Here is a 16841-nt window from a genome sequence, read left to right as displayed (position 1 = left end):
TAGCTATAGTTCAAAATAAACTTTTAGGACAAAGAGGTGTCTTTTGGCACGCCGTGTCCTGCCGCCTCCAGCTTTTACTGAGTGAGACGAGACACACTGGAGGAGTTTTGAACAGAGCCAGCACAGTTTTTCTCGTCTCTCAGGACACGAGGCGTCTATGTAGGAACAGACTGAAGGGAGTGAGGAAGATTCTAATTAGGAGCCGGTTAGCCTAATCCGGTGCAGGGAGAGCTGTGGTCAGTGGCAGCTGTGGCACGCTCAGGGGAGCTCATACCCTTTCCAAAGACCTGTTGACAGAATTTATGTCAAGGAAAGAAAGGCGTCAGTGATACTGTCAATGGTTTTGGCCCCCACTTTTGGAAAGATGAAGTCACCGAGCGCGGTGGGGCAGGCTGGGAGGAGCAGGTGGTTGAGGTGGACGTGTTGAAGGGAGTTTGAGACTCTGTTCGACATCCGAGCCCAGATCATGAGTCTGGAGTTAGGCATTCGGGAGTAGCTAACATCTGCCGGGACTAAAGCCATGAGCGTGGATGAGATCACCCACCGTGTGTGTAGGTGGTCAGGATAAAGAGTCCAAGCATGGAGCCCTGGAATGCATCATAAAAATGGATGATAGCTCATGTCTGTTTTTAGAACGGGCTTTTTCAGAGAATTGCAGCCAGGCGGCATGGGATGAATGCCTGTAGTCTCGGGACCCAGGGAGTTGATGCAGGGGGATAGCTGCAGTGCCTGGATGTGTAGTGAGGCATTGCCTCAACACTCTTCCCCACCAAAAAGGAAAATGCTTGCTATTGCAAACCTGGTCAGACGTTTTAGAAGCTATAAGTCTGAAGAGTGCTCTGTGATGTTCTTAACATAAAAGTTTTAAAACATGCTAAATAACCAGCGTGGAAGACATGTTTGTGTTAGTCAGTAAAAGAATAGCTAAACTTTAACGAAGCTAGCTGTGGGACGGTTTTCTTACCCTTATATTGCAATGGAAGAACCACTGTTTTTCTCGAGGATGCGTTCCACACTTTGATAAGTAGTCTGAGAACATTAGACATTTGTGGGGTCTGAGGTGACCTTCCTGTCAACTGCCTAGTTAATTTTCCTGTGAACAACGTGGAGCCTGTGTCTACACTTTACCTTTTGATCCGCTAGCTTAACCAAACCTCTCGTCAGTTCAGTGAGGAACACTGAATCCACGGGGTATTTTGGCTGAAGGATTGCTAGATCAGGAATGAGTCATTTGAGTCCTGCGGAATAAACTGACGGGCTCATCCTTGCCCGTTTTCTCCTCAAGTGTTAAATGCCCACTCTTCATCTGCTTGTTGCATGTCACAGTTGGGGTGAGGCATTCATATTTTTTTTTAAGCGTGCCTTTTAAAAGGAAGAACGCAGAGGACCATTATAGCTTCCTTACCATTGCTAACCTTTGCTTCAGTTTCCTCTAGGTCAGATCAAGCTCTGGGAGGCCAAGGTGGAGGAGGTGGACAGGTCCTGTGACTCAGATGAAGACTATGAAGCCAGTGGACGCTGTCTGCTCTCCACCCACTACACCATCGTGATCCACCCCAAAGACCAAGGCCCGACATACCTGCTGATCGGCTCCAAGCACGAGAAGGTTGGTCCGCCGTAATTCAGACTTCCTGCTTGGGGTATTAATGATTTCAAGCCAATTTTGTGGAAATTAGAACATATTTGCTGGGGGGGGGGCTTTAATTTCTGTTGTATGAGATTCTCTGGAAGTGACCCTCATGCCAATCTTCAATCTGTTGACAGAAGCTGTGCCAGCATTGAAATTAATGGTGACCGTGGGAGAGAAAAAGACTTTATGTTTAAAAATTGTGACACTCAGGGCTGGAGAGATGGCTTAGTTGTTAAGAACACTGACTGTTCTTCCAGAGGACCTGGGTTCAACTCCCAGCACCACACATGGCAACTAACAACTGTCTGTAACTCCAAGATCTGACACTCTCATAAAACATACATGCAGGCAAAATACCAAATGTACATAAAATAATTTTTAAAAAAAAATGTTTGACCCCCACAGTGTGTACATTCTTGATGAATCTAAAGCCTCTAATACTTTTTGTTCTTTTTTTTCCTTAAAAACTCTGGTTTACAGACAACAAAAAGTGAATAATTAATTACATTTGCTATATGTTTATAATTATATACAATAAAGGAAGAACCACAAACTGATGGGAAGAAAGTATTTATTTCTTGTATTTATTATATATAATAGTATATAATATGTTTATTGTATTTTGATGAAATTAACTATTAAGGAAAACATTAACTTTTCGTTTTACACATTTGACAAAGAATAATTTCCAGATGAATTTAAAGAGCTTAAAGAATTTAATGAAGTTTTTAGTTTAAAAAAGATCTTATCTGCTGGGCGGTGGTGTCGCACGCCTTTAATCCCAGCACTCGGGAGGCAGAGGCAGGCGGATCTCTGTGAGTTCGAGGCCAGCCTGGTCTACAAGAGCTAGGTCCAGGACAGGCTCTAAAAAAGCTGCAGAGAAACCCTGTCTCGAAAAACCAAAAAAAAAAAAAAAGAAAGAAAGAAAAAGAAAAAAAAAGATCTTAGCTGGGCTATAGTGGTGCACACCTTTAATCCCAGCACTCAGGAGACAGAAGCAGGTGGATCTCTGTGAGTTCAAGGCCAGCCCGGTCTACAAGAGCTAGTTCCAGGACAGATTCCAAAGCTACAGAGAAACCCAATCTTGAAAAACCAAAACGAACAAACAAAAGCTCTTATTTCATCTCTGACTAGAAAATGCTTTCTAAGAAAAATACAAATGTAAGAAACTCCAGTGGCAGTGGCTGGTAAAGCTGACTTTACACATTCAACATCCAGGGCTCAGCAGCTAAGAACTTGCTGCTCTTGCACAGTACCCAGCTTTGGTTCTCAGAACCCACACAGAGGTTCACAACCCTCACAACGGTCTGTAACTCCAGCCGCAAGGCCTCTGATGCCCTCTTCTGGGCTCCAAGGGCACGAGGCATGCATGTGGTAAACATGTAAGCAAAAGACTTATACACTTCTAAAACAAAAATAAATAAAATTTTAATAATTAAAATCCTTATTAAATCAAATAAGATCATAACTGCAGCTAGAATACGTTACAAAAAACTCAGAACTATTCTGTGCATGGCCACTGTGTCTTTAAAATACAAGTGATAAATTCTTACTCTTGGTAGTTGTGTTTTGAACACACGTATCAGGCAAAATGCTCCATAGACCTCTTTATCGTTATCGATACTAACTGCAGGAGATGGTTTTATTCAGTTTACAGAAGGAAAAACAGAAGTACTTGCCTGTTGAAGTGTAGACCTACTTCTCTGTTTCTAGAATCTAGGCTCCCAAACATTTGCTTCTATTGCTTCCCATTTGATTAAAAAACAAAACAAAACAAAAAACCCTATATTTTCATTAGAAAAATGAGAGGCGGCCCACTGAAGAACTTACTAAGCAGTTAATGATTAGTAATTATAATTTAGCCTCTTCTATAACCAAAGAGATGGAAATGGTAAAAAATGATAAATTTTCAAATCGTCAAAAAATTTAAAATTTTTTGTGAGTTCACCTCACATGGTCCTGGAGAGAGCAAGAAGGCCCAAGAACACTCTCGGGAGCCTCCTGCATTGTCCATTTGATGGGTTTCTGCCAATTCCTAGAGTCCATTACCTCATCATGACCCCTAATTATTTTTTAAAGATTGTACACTAAGGAGGCCAGAGATAGAGCTTGGCTGGAGACTGCTCATCACGCATGTGCAAGGCTTTGGGTTTGATCCCAGAATTTTCTTTAAAAGGAATACATATTGAGAAAATTATCACAAACTAATTGACTATATTATTTTTAAAATAATTTTATTTCAGAAATATTTTAAAAATAGAAAATATAACAAATACTCTTTTTAATTAACAAGTGTTACATGAGACAATATCTTTTATCTGAAAAATTAACACTGAGTATTAGTATAATGCAGAAATAATAACACTGTTTTAGTTTAATATCAACTATGTAAAAATTTAGTCTACATGCCAGGTAGTGGGGATGTTTGCCTTTAATCCAGTGCTCAAGAGGCAGAGGCAGGCAGATATCTGAGTTCGAAGCCAGTCTGATCTACAGATCCAGTTCTAGGACAGCCAGAGCTACAGAGAAAAACCCAGTCTTGAAACACCAAGACCAAAAATAAATAAATAAAATCCAGTGTACACATGTATTTCTACAAATGAAAAAAGGAAGTTGAAAATTTTTCTTAATTTTTTTTATTTCTTCAGTATTCTGTATTTATTACTTTGTTACTAAAATTTTAAATTGGATAAACTTGGTTGTATTTCTTAAAATACAAGAATTGTACATCTTAAAGGAATTTTAGCTAGCTAGCTGTATTTATTCTAGACTCTTACCATATATTGTATTAATTTTATCTTGCTTTTCTAAAAAGCATGTTTAGAATATAGTAAAAGTAAAAAAATAGCATGAGCATGCCTTAAGAGAGTAAGCCTTCCTGGGAGGTTTACAAGCAAGCATGAGGACCCGAGTTCAATCCCTGGAACCCACATGGCAGACCAGAGAACCAGATTCCCTCAAGTTGTCCTCTGACCCCCACATGTATGCACCCTCCCCATGTACATACAGACACCAAAATGTACAAATTAGAAATTAAAGAAAGTGGTTTGTTTTCTATTTCAAGTTTTGTGTGTGTGTTGTTGTTGTTGTTGTTGTTAATTTTTTTTAACTGTTTTTGCAAGTTATTCCTTCTGGGAAAATCAAAAGGGCATCTTGGCTAACATTTCTGTTACCATGTTCTCTTTTTGAAGGACACTTGGCTTTATCATCTCACTGTTGCAGCTGGAAGTAACAATGTAAATGTTGGATCCGAATTTGAACAACTGGTTTGCAAACTGCTGAATATAGAAGGGGAGCCTTGTAAGTTCCTAAGCACCTAGCCTTTGGAGTTCATGAACGTGGTCCCTAACCCCTTGGCTTAATGTGGTCTTCGCTTTGTGTCTTTGTCCTTCCCTGTAGCATGCCAGTCTCTCCCCTGACTCTGCTTGTTTTGGGCCAGGATTCTTAAACTCCAGCATCATCAGCATCCTTCACATTCTGCCCTGTCACACCCTCTGCTTACATTGCTCCCTTTGCCCAGGGTGCACCACCCTTGGCACCTCTCACTAACATGATGGAATCCCAGTTAGGCATAGAAGATCCCTCAGCCAGCCCATTCCACTGCAGAGCCTGGATCTCAAAAAGTACTTGCTTAGGCAGAGCTGAAATTAAGTCCCATTTGCTTCCCCATTTGTCACTTTAAAGTGACATTAACTACGGTGTATTATTGCCTTTCATACTGCTGTGAGCAAATGTTTGAAAAACAGGAAGTTACGGCAGGAAAGGCTCTTTGGGGTCTGCAGTTTGCGGGGCTACAGCCTCTTGTGGAGAAGGCACTTCAGCGGGAGTTTGAGGTGGCCGATCGTATCCCATACTTTCTCCTTTTCGTTCACCCCAGGACCGCAGCCTGTGGAGTAGTGAGGCCGATATTCAGGGTGCGTCTTCTGGTCTCTGTTAAGCCATCTGGACACGCCTCATTGAGGCATATTTCTAAATTCCTTCCCGGTGAGGTTCAAAATGAGCCATCAGAGGTTTTCCATTGGGAGTCAGTTCTGTTCTGGGTTTTACCAACAGAGACCACATCACGTTTATGTTTAAGCAGCAATAGGTGAGGACGGGCTCAGCCAAGTGCTCTGTCACGGCTGCTTGCACAGCTGTCGGGTCAGAGTTTAATAAGTACTGATTTCAGGAATGACTCCATTCCTCTTTAGCCTCATACCTTCTCCTACTTGGCTTCTCTCTAGATCTTTCTCCCAAGATCCTTGTTGTAAAGTCTACCTATTGGCATACGTAAGCAACATGATGCCATGTAGAATCGTGACAGTCTAGTCAGTTGGACTGATCTCTGCATCCGCATCCTCTAGGACAGAAGCTTGAGAGCTGCAGGGCCTGGGGATGAAATACGACAGCATCACTGGGAGGCTTTTTGGTTTTGTTTTTTTTGTTTTGTTTCTGACCTATGGGAGAAAGCAAACCAGACCCGAGTGAGCTGGTTCCTAAAGGGTCGGGCTAATGGGAACCAAGTCAGTGAATTGTCTCTCTGCTCATGTGGTTCTGTGCTCAGCCTCCCAGATATGGAGACATCCCACGCTGTGCCACAGCAAAGAAGGGATCCTGTCCCCTCTGACTACACTGCCTTCGGAAGCTCTGCAGACGGAGGCCATTAAGTTATTTAAGGTAAAATTGTTACATGTTGGCAAATCATTTAATTAATTGAATATATTCATTTGTGCTATAACTTGACTCTAAGAAAATTCAAGCTGTGATGGTGATGGTGATAATGATGGTGATGATGGTGGTGGTGATGATGGTGATGGTGATGATGGTGATAATGGTGGTGGTGATGATGGTGATGGTGATGATGGTGATAATGATGGTGGTGGTAATGGTGGTGGTGGTAATGGTGGTGGTGGTGATGATGGTGATGGTGGTGATGATGATGAAAATAAGCCCTCTGCCATTGAGCTTATTACCCCAGCCTCACTTTGAAGAACATATAGGATGATGCTTCATCACGAGGCTACTGTACTTTGTGTAGTAAAGAAAAACATGGGCATTTTAAGGAGGGCAATGGAAATTGAAGTTCAGAGAGGAACTGTGATGGCTAACTCAATTGACTGACTGGGAGGCAAACATGCATTTTAAAGCTCTGTAATTAGCGAACGTAGTGTAATCATGTCTTCCAGATGAAGTGACCCCTTTACCATCATAAAATGACCCTCTTTGTCTTTGGCAAAATCCTTTTGCTCTCAGATCTTCTTGGTCTGTTATTACAGTAGCCACTCTGGATTTCTTTTGATTGGAGTATCATAATACTTTTTTTCATTGTGTTAGACAAAAACTGTTGCTAAAAGACAGGATGGTTATGATTTGTGCGTAATAAACCTGATCATTTCTCACCTCTCTGCCACTCAGACCTGCCAGCTCTTTATAAACGCTGCAGTCGACTCCCCTGCCATCGACTACCATATCTCTCTAGCTCAGAGCGCTTTGCAGGTCTGCCTAACACATCCCGAGCTACAGAACGAGATTTGCTGTCAGCTTATTAAACAGACAAGACGAAGACAGCCGCAGAACCAGCCGGGGCCATTGCAGGTATACACTGGTACATACACATGCAATTTAAAATGACATGTTCTAATGTAAGAATGATACACATTCGGTACAGACATTAGAAAATACAAATCATATGAAAGGAAAATGGCAACTGATATTTTGATGTACATCCTTCTGGTTGGCTTCTCTATCATCCTTGTGTGTAAGTGTGTAAGTATATAGATTTATACACTCCCACTGTTTTTCACACCAGAGTTGCAGTGTGCATATTACCTTCTAAAACCATAGAATATAATCACTTCTCCCACATCACTACCATGCTTCAAAGACATCTTGGTCACATGGTGGGCTGGAGAGATGGCTCAGTAGTTAAGAGTCTATACTACTCTTCCAGAGGACCAGAGTTCAGTTCCCAGCACCCACATTGGGCAACTCACAACCGCCTGTAATGGGTTTGGAAACAAACTCTCGCTGTTCAACACTGAATGAGCATCCCCCCCCCCAACACCCAGTTTTGTAAATCCATGGAGCCTTGCAGTGCTCACCACTGTGTACCTGGCTTGCTCCTCATGGATTCCTTTCTTCCCTTCCAATGTTATACTTTACAATCCACCCCAAACTATGTCTTCCCAGCAAACCTTTCCTTGGTGACCCTCTCTATTATCTCCATGTTATAAAAAAAATCCATGATACTATGTTTTATTATAATTTACTGTGCATTTATATAAACTTTTCCTATTAGATTGGGCTTCTCAAAGACAGGACCTATCCTTCCCACCTTTTTTATGTAAGATTCTTAAAAGTATTGATGTTATACTTGTTTAATGAGGAAAGATACATAGAGAGGGGCATATAAAAGAGATCAAAGGGGAATCACATGTGTTTCTCTTACCTAAATAAATCTCTGTTATTTTATACTTTGCCCTTATATGTATATGTATAATGAGTAGGTGGGGTTTTGAGTAGACGATTTTTATTTTTACTACTTTGTAATCTACTTTTCTCAAAGTTCTGTTTCAAAGACTAAGTAAAAACATAAAGGAACAAAGGAGAGTGAAGTCCCCAATCTTTGCATGTGATATCAAAAAGAGCTACTGAATCAATGGGTAAACTTTGGTCCTGCAGTCTAGACAGTCGGTAAAACTAGGGGGTCCTGGATCTGACCTGATGCTGAATTGTTATGCTTTGAATGTAAATGCTCTAAAGGGATTATGTATACGTGCAAGAGGCAAGCTGCTCATCGCTCTCCTACCCTCTGCCAGGCACACTGCTCTGATGTGTCTGTGTGGCTGGCATGGTTTCTAATGGATGGTATTGCTCTTCACCCAGGGCTGGCAGCTCTTGGCACTCTGCGTTGGGCTCTTCCTTCCCCACCACCCTTTCCTGTGGCTCCTCCAGCTTCATCTGAAAAGGAATGCAGATTCCAGGTGTGCAGAACACTATTTATGTGGCCTTCCAAGTCTACAGTAAATTATAAGTATCTAATAATCTGCCAGGTATATTCTCAAAAAAATCTGCAAACAAATATTGGAACAGGAAGCCTTTCGTTATCATTCATGAAAAGCCTGGCAAACATTCCCTTTGTTATGTTCACTATCGTGTGCAAGATTGCTGTGGAGGCCTGATGATCTGCTAAAGAACGTTTTTGAGTGAAAAGACCATGTGCATTGCAAGTGTGAGTGATTTGGCCCTCATGGGTTAAAAAAAAGCAACAAAATTGTTTTGCTTTCTTAATTTCCCCGTTCACTGATTTTATCTACACTGAATTCTTTTTGTGGAAGTCTTCCCCCGTGGTCTTCCTTTGTTTTAAAATTATATTTGAATGGCTTCTGATTTTTTTTATTCTCTTAAAAAGGATATTTTAATCCATCAAAATGATCTTTTTAGACTGGAGTCTTAAAAAAGAGAGTATTCTTTTTGCCAGACATTGGTCACACACACCTCCAATCCCAGCACTCAGGAGACAGAGGCAGGCAGATCTCTGTGAGTTCAAGGCCAGCCTGGTCTATAAAGCAAGTTCCAGAACAGACCCAAAGCTACACAGAGAAACCCTGTCTCAAACAAACAAACAAGAAAGTATTAGACTGGGGCCTAAGTCACTTGGCCAGGGCTTTTCCGGGTTCATTCTGTCAGCTTCGAGAGATATATGTTTTCTTTTTGTTTGCCTGATTGGTGGTGCCAGGGATCAAACTCGGCCTTGTGAACAGTAAACACTTACTGCTGAAGTACACCCCAGCCCAAGAGGTTCATGTTAGGGAGCTAGCTAGACCTTGTGGATAGCACAAGCAAACATATACAAGGAAACAACAGGAAAATACCCCGCAGTTCATAATACGGTCTAGAGATACAGTGACTGAGGAGCTCCCGGCAAAGGTGACTCCACTGAGTCTCGAAAACACTTGGCTAGAAATGTATTTAGAAAGATTATCTTCTAAACCTAAACAAAAAGTTGTGTTTAATTTTATTCTGTGTGTAAGTAAGGGGAGAGAAAATCTCGAGCCCACTTATGTATTTCTGTACTTGAATGGTTTTGCTTAGTGTATTGTTTATAGGATATGCTTTTTGTTTGAAGGCATTTTCTTACCTTGTTTAACTGTAGAATAATCTGCATGATCTTCAAGAGAGAATGCTGGGGAATTTGGAGGTATGACTTAGGAGAAGAGTATTTCCCTACTATGCCTGAGGCCCTGGGGTCAATGTGGAGAACTCTGCCCTGTAGTTTTGTTATAACATATTAGTCTTTATGCATTATCTTTATGTGTTATCCTTGCATTCTTTATGTACTAGTTTTGTTAACATAATGATTATATATTGACTGTATAATTTATTTTGTGGTTATAGCAATGCAGAAAGATTTTAAAAAAACTTCATAGGGTATTGAGTCTACTGCAAAATCAAAGAAACTGGAGTCCAATAAACATTCCAACAGCTTGGTATTACTGTGAAAGTTATATATGTTAGATTGTCTTCATAAATTTATTCTTAGATTTTTATCTTAAGTATTGCATTACAGGACAGAATTTGGGAAATATGCCATTTACTGCCAGCGATGTGTTGAGAGAACACAACAAAACGGGGATCGGGAGGCCAGGCCCTCGAGGATGGAAATCCTCTCCACCCTTCTTCGAAACCCGTACCATCATTCCCTGCCCTTCAGCATACCGGTGCACTTCATGAATGGGATCTATCAGGTGGGTTCTCTGAGACGGCTAAGCTTGGAAACAGAGTGACACCCAAAACAACGACATATTGAACTCTTTGTCCCCGTAGGCTGTTCATCTTGAGTTCATTTGCTAGAACCCACACTCAGAAGTTGTCCTCTGACCTCCACACACTTATGTGATACATGCCACACACAAACACACACACACACACACCAAATAAAACAAATGTGGTTTTAGAAAGTTTTTTTAAAAAATAAACATTAAATACATAAAGAAGTTCATTTATTAAAACTGATGTATTTTCTTTCGTGTGCATATTGATTGCACATTGTGCTGTATTCTTGAGCTGACTTCTAATGGGTGAGCCTAAGTGCTGTCTCTGTCTGACATGTAAAGCAGCTACGTGACCTTTCAGGTTTGAATTCCTGTGTGTCTGTTGGCTGAAGCTGAAATTTCTGAATTCTTATAGCAAGCTGTCTACTACTGGTCTCCTTCTGTGTTTTCTCCAGCAGAGCACTGGACAAAAATTTGAACGTCCTGGAGAAAGACACCACCATTAGTCACGCACGCAGTGCGTGCGCCCTGCTTCCTGTTCAGTGTGTGTTTTTCATTAAGAGAACTCTCTTGCTGTCTTTGTCTAGGTAGTGGGGTTTGATGCCTCCACTACAGTGGAAGAATTTTTGAATACCTTAAACCAGGACACGGGAATGAGGAAGCCGGCACAGTCTGGATTTGCACTGTTCACTGATGACCCTTCCGGCAGAGACCTTGAACATTGTCTTCAGGGAAATATCAAGGTGAAATCTCATTCTTCCACAGAGTCAAACTGAACAACAACAACAAATGTAGCAAAAGGCTCATTAGTCTGTGCAAGTTTAGGTCAGGAAGTCTCCAAAAATGTAAGAAAGCTGATCAGTTCCATTTTTTTAAATTGCCAAATCTTGGTGAAGCTGTTGAATTCCTCTTTTTTCCTCTTTTTTTTTTTTTTTTGGAGAAGGACATAGAGTTCTTAATGTGCAACCTGCAGACACAAACTCTGTGTTAGTAGAGGGAAGGGATGATCGTTACGATGCTCTAAATATTAGGGGACTAAGAATGGGGCGCCGGCAAGATGATCAGAGGGGCTTGCTGCCCAGCCTCAGCTGGATCCTTAGACCCCACATGGTGGAAGGAAAGAACTGACTTCCGCAAGATGCACACGCATGCACGCGTGTACACACACACACACAAATAAATGCAAAACAAACTAACAGAAAAGAACAAAGATGTGGGGCTCATCCCCACAGACTTCATGGGTCAGGATTTCACAGCTGCTCCCAATATCCTGAGGGCGAAGTGGAATCCGGAGCCTAAAGGACAAAGGCTGCTTCTGTTCACAGGGAGCTTTAGCTTGCTTAGAAAAGAACAGCTTTATGTCCTGATGATCTGAAAGAACAACTGGAGGTGACGAATGTTAAGAGGACTGTGGCCCTTTGAATAAAAGGACATTTCGGCCCTGGGCTTTCGGGGAGGGCAGAACTACAGCCTGGTAGGAAATGAACCAATGAAAATAAAGAAAAAGATATTTTAAAGCATCTTATCCAGCTCATGGTAAAAAATAATAATAATAACTTTTCGTAGAATGATGGCAACAATTAGAAATACAGTTACTGAACTACGGGGACCTTAGAGACACAGTCTACTTATCTTGTGAGGAAATAGAGAAAATGTCTTGGCTACACCAAACAGCCAGCACCAAAAGGAAAGCACTCATTTTGGCTCACACTTCTTTAGGGTACTTTGTTGTTTCAATTTTGATAAATTTACAAGGTGGAAAAAATTGCTTCCTCAGTGACCAAATTATGAAGAAAAAAATCCATGGAATCCCCATTTCTAGCCCCATACAATCCTGCATTAAGATTCCTTTCTAAGTCAAAATGCATGGCTACAATTCAAAGTTAATGTGTGTCCAGTTTGACAAGTAGACTGAAAAAGCAAAGTATCATTAAACCCTAAGCTCAGACAGAGTCCTACAGAAGCTAGACACAAAAGGCTCCAGTGAGCTTGGTTTGTTTGTTTGAACTCACAGACACTCTTGTCCTTTAAAAAAAAAAAAAAAAAACCATTGATTTTAAAAGTCCTGTGGATCTCAGCTTTCTATTTCCTTTCTAGATATGTGACATTATTTCTAAATGGGAACAGGCGTCCAAAGAACAGCAACCCGGGAAATGCGAGGGCACGAGAACTGTCCGTCTGACTTACAAAAACAGGTGTGGAACACGATCCGAATGCCAGAGCTGAGCATGCAGCTGTGCCCAGAACCTGGGCCTGTGGTCTAGCGTCCTAGTCACTGGCCTTGGATGTCATAATATTTACACGTGTATTTATATTTCATTAATAATAACTGTTCTGGGGGATACTACCACTTGGCGTTTGTTTCTAATTCTCTCTCTCTCTCTCTCTCTCTCTCTCTCTCTCTCTCTCTCTCTCTCTCTCTCTCTCTCTCTCTCCTCTCTTCCTGTTCTGTCTCTTTCTGTCTCCCACCCTCTTCCATCCTCCCGTTTAGCTGTAAGCTGTTTCCTTAGATGCTCAGGGTTAAATGGTAACAGGAACAAGGAGCCGGTCTCAGTCTTTTGGAATTTCCATGTTAGGAAAGATGGCAGTGCCTAGGACTGCATCCACTCTAATAAATATGTCGTTGTACTGTAAGCTAGCATAGCCCTATGAACGCATATACCGTGAGCCTGACCTGGGCTAGAGACACCTGGGGGCTTTGTAGAGATGGCATTGAATTCTAAGGCTAAGTTCAGAAAGGGGCGGAGAGTAGGTCCTTTGAAAACTGTCTCTGAAAGCATGGTTAGCCCCCACGGAGGGAGGCTCACAGTCTGTGACAGGAATGGCCAGTGGTGCTGTGGTACCTGCCTTGTCAATAGATAACACTATGACACACTGGGGCGCGTGGTCAGAAACCCAGTTTTCTTTCTTATTCACTTTTTCTTAACCATTTTTTAGCAGAAGATGGCATTGAACTAACCACTTCACATTAAATGTTCCTCCAAAAAAAAAAAAAAAAAAAAAGATGTTTTTCTAGTTTTTTTTTTTTAGTCTCATAGCTCATAAATTAATCTATAAAATATCAGGCCAAGAACCTGGTGGAATTACTGGCATAATGTTGAATTCTTTCAGAATTTCCTTTGGAAGAGCTTCAGAGACTTAGCATTGGAACGTACAAAGTGAAGGCGCTGTATAATATATAAAAAGACCGTAATAGCCTTTCATCTAATTCAATATTCTTTTTCTAATAATTGACCCTACAGAAATACCCATGTAAGTGGACAGAATATTCTGCGGTGGCCCAGGATCTTTCCATATTTTTTGGAGGAATGAAAAATAACAGGAGGGCTTCCATCTTCCTCAGTGAGAAAATGGTTGATAATTTATGGTGATGAATCATATTTCAGGCTGCACTTTACACACTCAGCCGCCGGGGCTGGCCGCCTTCTGCTCGAACAAACCCCTTTTATATGAACCGATGCTAGCTCTCATCTGTCCAAGCCTCTTAATTTAGGAGCTTGTGAACGTGAGGATTTGCTCATCTTGTAAACAACAAGGTGACCGTGAAGTATTGGTGGTCTCGTTTGCTCTCTGATGAATTACCACAATTGAAAGCAACTTGGGGAGAAGGGGTTTGTTTTTGTCCTATGGGTTATAGTTCATTATCAAAGGAAGCCGTGGCAGGAACTCAGTGCATGAACTTGAAGCTGTTTACCTGCCCCCTCCCAGGCTCTTGGTCAGTCACCTCTTACAGAGCCCAGGCCCAGCTGCTCGGAGCTGACACCTTTCACGGTGGACCCTCCTACATCGGTTAGCAATCCAGGAAAATGACCCATAGCCATGCTCACAGACCAGCGTGATGGCGGCAGCCCCTCCATTGAGGTTTTCTCTTCCATGTGTAATGACAACCAAGATTAGCCGTCACAATGTTGTGTGAGACAGTAGTTTTCTAGTCTGCCCCTGGTCCTAGGAGACTCCATTTTGCAAGTAGCTGTTGACTGTACTTTGAGGGCGTAAGATGCTTCTACCCTTGACTGGGTACCCAGACATAATCTCTCCAGTGCCCCCTGCACAGCATGGACCAGAAGTAGGAAGGGCACCCCTGTGAATTTCCTGTGGTGAACTGAGATTTGGGGTACATTAAGTCATATCACAATAGTTCTGCTGATGTTTCTGTTGATGATACCCTTCGTCTCTGGCAAGAGCAGCAAGGTAGGTGACTGCTAAAGCCCCCGAAGTCTGTGTTTTCGCAGTATTCTGAGTCATTCGTTATGCCCGTAAGTCCGAGAAGTATCCATCTGAAGGTTCTTATTTTGCTGTCCCCATCTGTTGATCTCTTTATGGTTACGTCAAAATTCAGTTTGATTTCGTTGGAACAAAATGGACAGACTAGCATGTCTAAGACAATTCTTAATACCTTCTTAGTACCTTATGGTTGATTAGCACATACCAATTCTGGTTACAGTGGCTATGGGTGGAACCAAAATTAAATTTGGGTGAAATGGACAAAGGAGGTTCGAAAGACCTACAGATAAGAGTAATGCCTTTGGGCTGGAGAGATGGCTCAGAGGTTAAGAGCACTGGCTGCTCTTCCAGAGGTCCTGAGTTCAGTTCCCAGCAGCCACATGGTAGCTCATAACCATCTATAATGAGATCTTGTGCCCTTTTCTGGTTTGTGTGCAGGCATGCAAGCTAAATAATTAAAAAAAAAAAGAGTAATGCCTTTAAGGCCTTAATCACTAGAAAAGACCAAGAGATTGGCTAGCGTGATTAAACTACCTTGTTTAAACAACAACAAATAACTCAAACAAGAGGGTTAGTGTTTACAGGGTCCGAAAAACCTGGAGAGCCATGGCTATGAGAAAGGACATGCTTCTAAATATGGCCGTACTTTGCATATGTTTATAAATAGCTTAGACAATGAGCCCTAATTCCCAGTAACATAATCGGGAGGGGAGCTAGCTGTGACCTGTCATGCCTTCAGAGATCTGATTCTTCCTCTGCCAACTTGCTTTGTAAGGCCTAAAATACCAATTTTCCTTCATCATGGAATCTTAAGTTTATATTTAGCAAGTTATGGAATTTTAATTATTTTGACTCAGAGATCAAAGGTCTAATGAACAGGCTTTGAGCACGCTCTCAGACACCGTCACTTGGGCAGCGGAATTTGAAGTCTAACTTGTTAGGAAGGCTCTCGTTTTATTTGATTTTTTGCTGCGTGCTTGGGATTGCTAATGTCAAGGTGTGATTTTTAACAAAGCAAACTGGCAAGGTCCTTCCCACAGGGAACAGTCATCCAACCCCTCCTTGAAATTCAAGATAGTTTTTGGTAACACTTTGCAGTTGCTGTTTTCTGGACCGTGGTTTAACATTTCCATCTCCACAGTTAGGCAGCTACGTGAGCCCCTGCATTCATTGAATCCTCTGCTGAAAAGGGTTGTAGAGGTCATCTAGCTTGTCCGATTTCTTCTAGCGATCCTCACATTTTAAAGATGCCACAATCAAGACTTGTTTCTTAAAGATAGGAGCTCCGTGCATAGGCCAGGCTGGCCTTGAACCTTGACCAGCAGGATCTCAAAGTGTGGCCTTGAACTCACATCACAGGTCTACCAACAGGATCTCACTGCACGCCCAGGCTGGCCTTGAACTCACCTTCTAGTGCCTAGTGCAAGTGTTACGGGTGTGCACCCCCACACCTGGCTGGGCTTCCTGCTTTGACTTAGAGACTCTTTTCTTGTTCTTCTTTGCCGTGCTTTTCTTGTTCTCCGGAGCTTTGTCTAGCTCCTCGGACTCCGAGCCTGCTCTCCTACATGCTGGATTCCAGGACTGCGCATGTGTGGGATTGTATTCCCTGCTTTGTTTAAGCATTTCACTCTTCTTTCCCAGGCTGAACCTTGTAGGCATGCTGGAAACCACGCTGGTCCCCTCTCCCTGTAGATATCTCATTACCACTGTCTGAAGTCCCAGTGATAACACTTTCTCCTGGTGGGTCTCCGGAATGAGCCATGTGGTTCCTTACTTCAAGTGAGGAGATGGTCCCTTCCTTTGTAAAAACCTTCATCTTCAGCCTCTCTCTCTTCATGTCAGACCTCTTTCCTGATGACATTTTGCATGTATTGTCTATGTCTATAATCCAGCCACACCTTCCGGTCTGCTTAATGGTCCTGCATTTTTTGTCTCTGTATAATCATAGATTGAAATGGGACTGTGGTTGACTTCTGGAAACATCTCTGATTGTCAGCCAAGGTTGGCAGGAAGATGATTAGAACTGTGGGTAGGACAAGCTTCACGGAGAACACCCACCATGTTTCTCCAGATCACAGCCCTCTGGCCTCTCCCTCCCTGATGTTCAGAGAGAGAGAGACAGAGAGAGGGAGAGAGAGAGAGAGAGAGGGAGAGAGAGGGAGGGAGAGGGAGAGAGAGGGAGGGAGAGGGAGAGAGAGGGAGGGAGAGAGATAGAGAGGGAGAGAGAGAGAAAA

The 16841-nt window shown here is 42.2% G+C and overlaps 1 protein-coding gene across 1 annotated transcript in view; it reads left to right on the top strand.

The window, feature by feature from the left end:
- The window catches only part of Plekhh2 (pleckstrin homology, MyTH4 and FERM domain containing H2), a 108031-nt gene that overhangs the window by 74095 nt on the left and 17095 nt on the right, over window positions 1-16841 (top strand). Inside the window, 8 exon segments of the mRNA XM_038319033.1 lie at window positions 1427-1606; window positions 4822-4930; window positions 6174-6286; window positions 7025-7204; window positions 8495-8592; window positions 10179-10356; window positions 10971-11126; window positions 12481-12578. Coding sequence (XP_038174961.1) covers window positions 1427-1606; window positions 4822-4930; window positions 6174-6286; window positions 7025-7204; window positions 8495-8592; window positions 10179-10356; window positions 10971-11126; window positions 12481-12578 — 1112 coding nt within the window.

This window comes from Arvicola amphibius, chromosome 2 (genome assembly GCF_903992535.2).
Source record: "Arvicola amphibius chromosome 2, mArvAmp1.2, whole genome shotgun sequence".
Lineage (NCBI taxonomy): Eukaryota > Metazoa > Chordata > Mammalia > Rodentia > Cricetidae > Arvicola > Arvicola amphibius.
The sequence above is the reverse complement of the archived record's forward strand: the minus strand, read 5'-3'. Positions and strand labels throughout refer to the sequence as shown.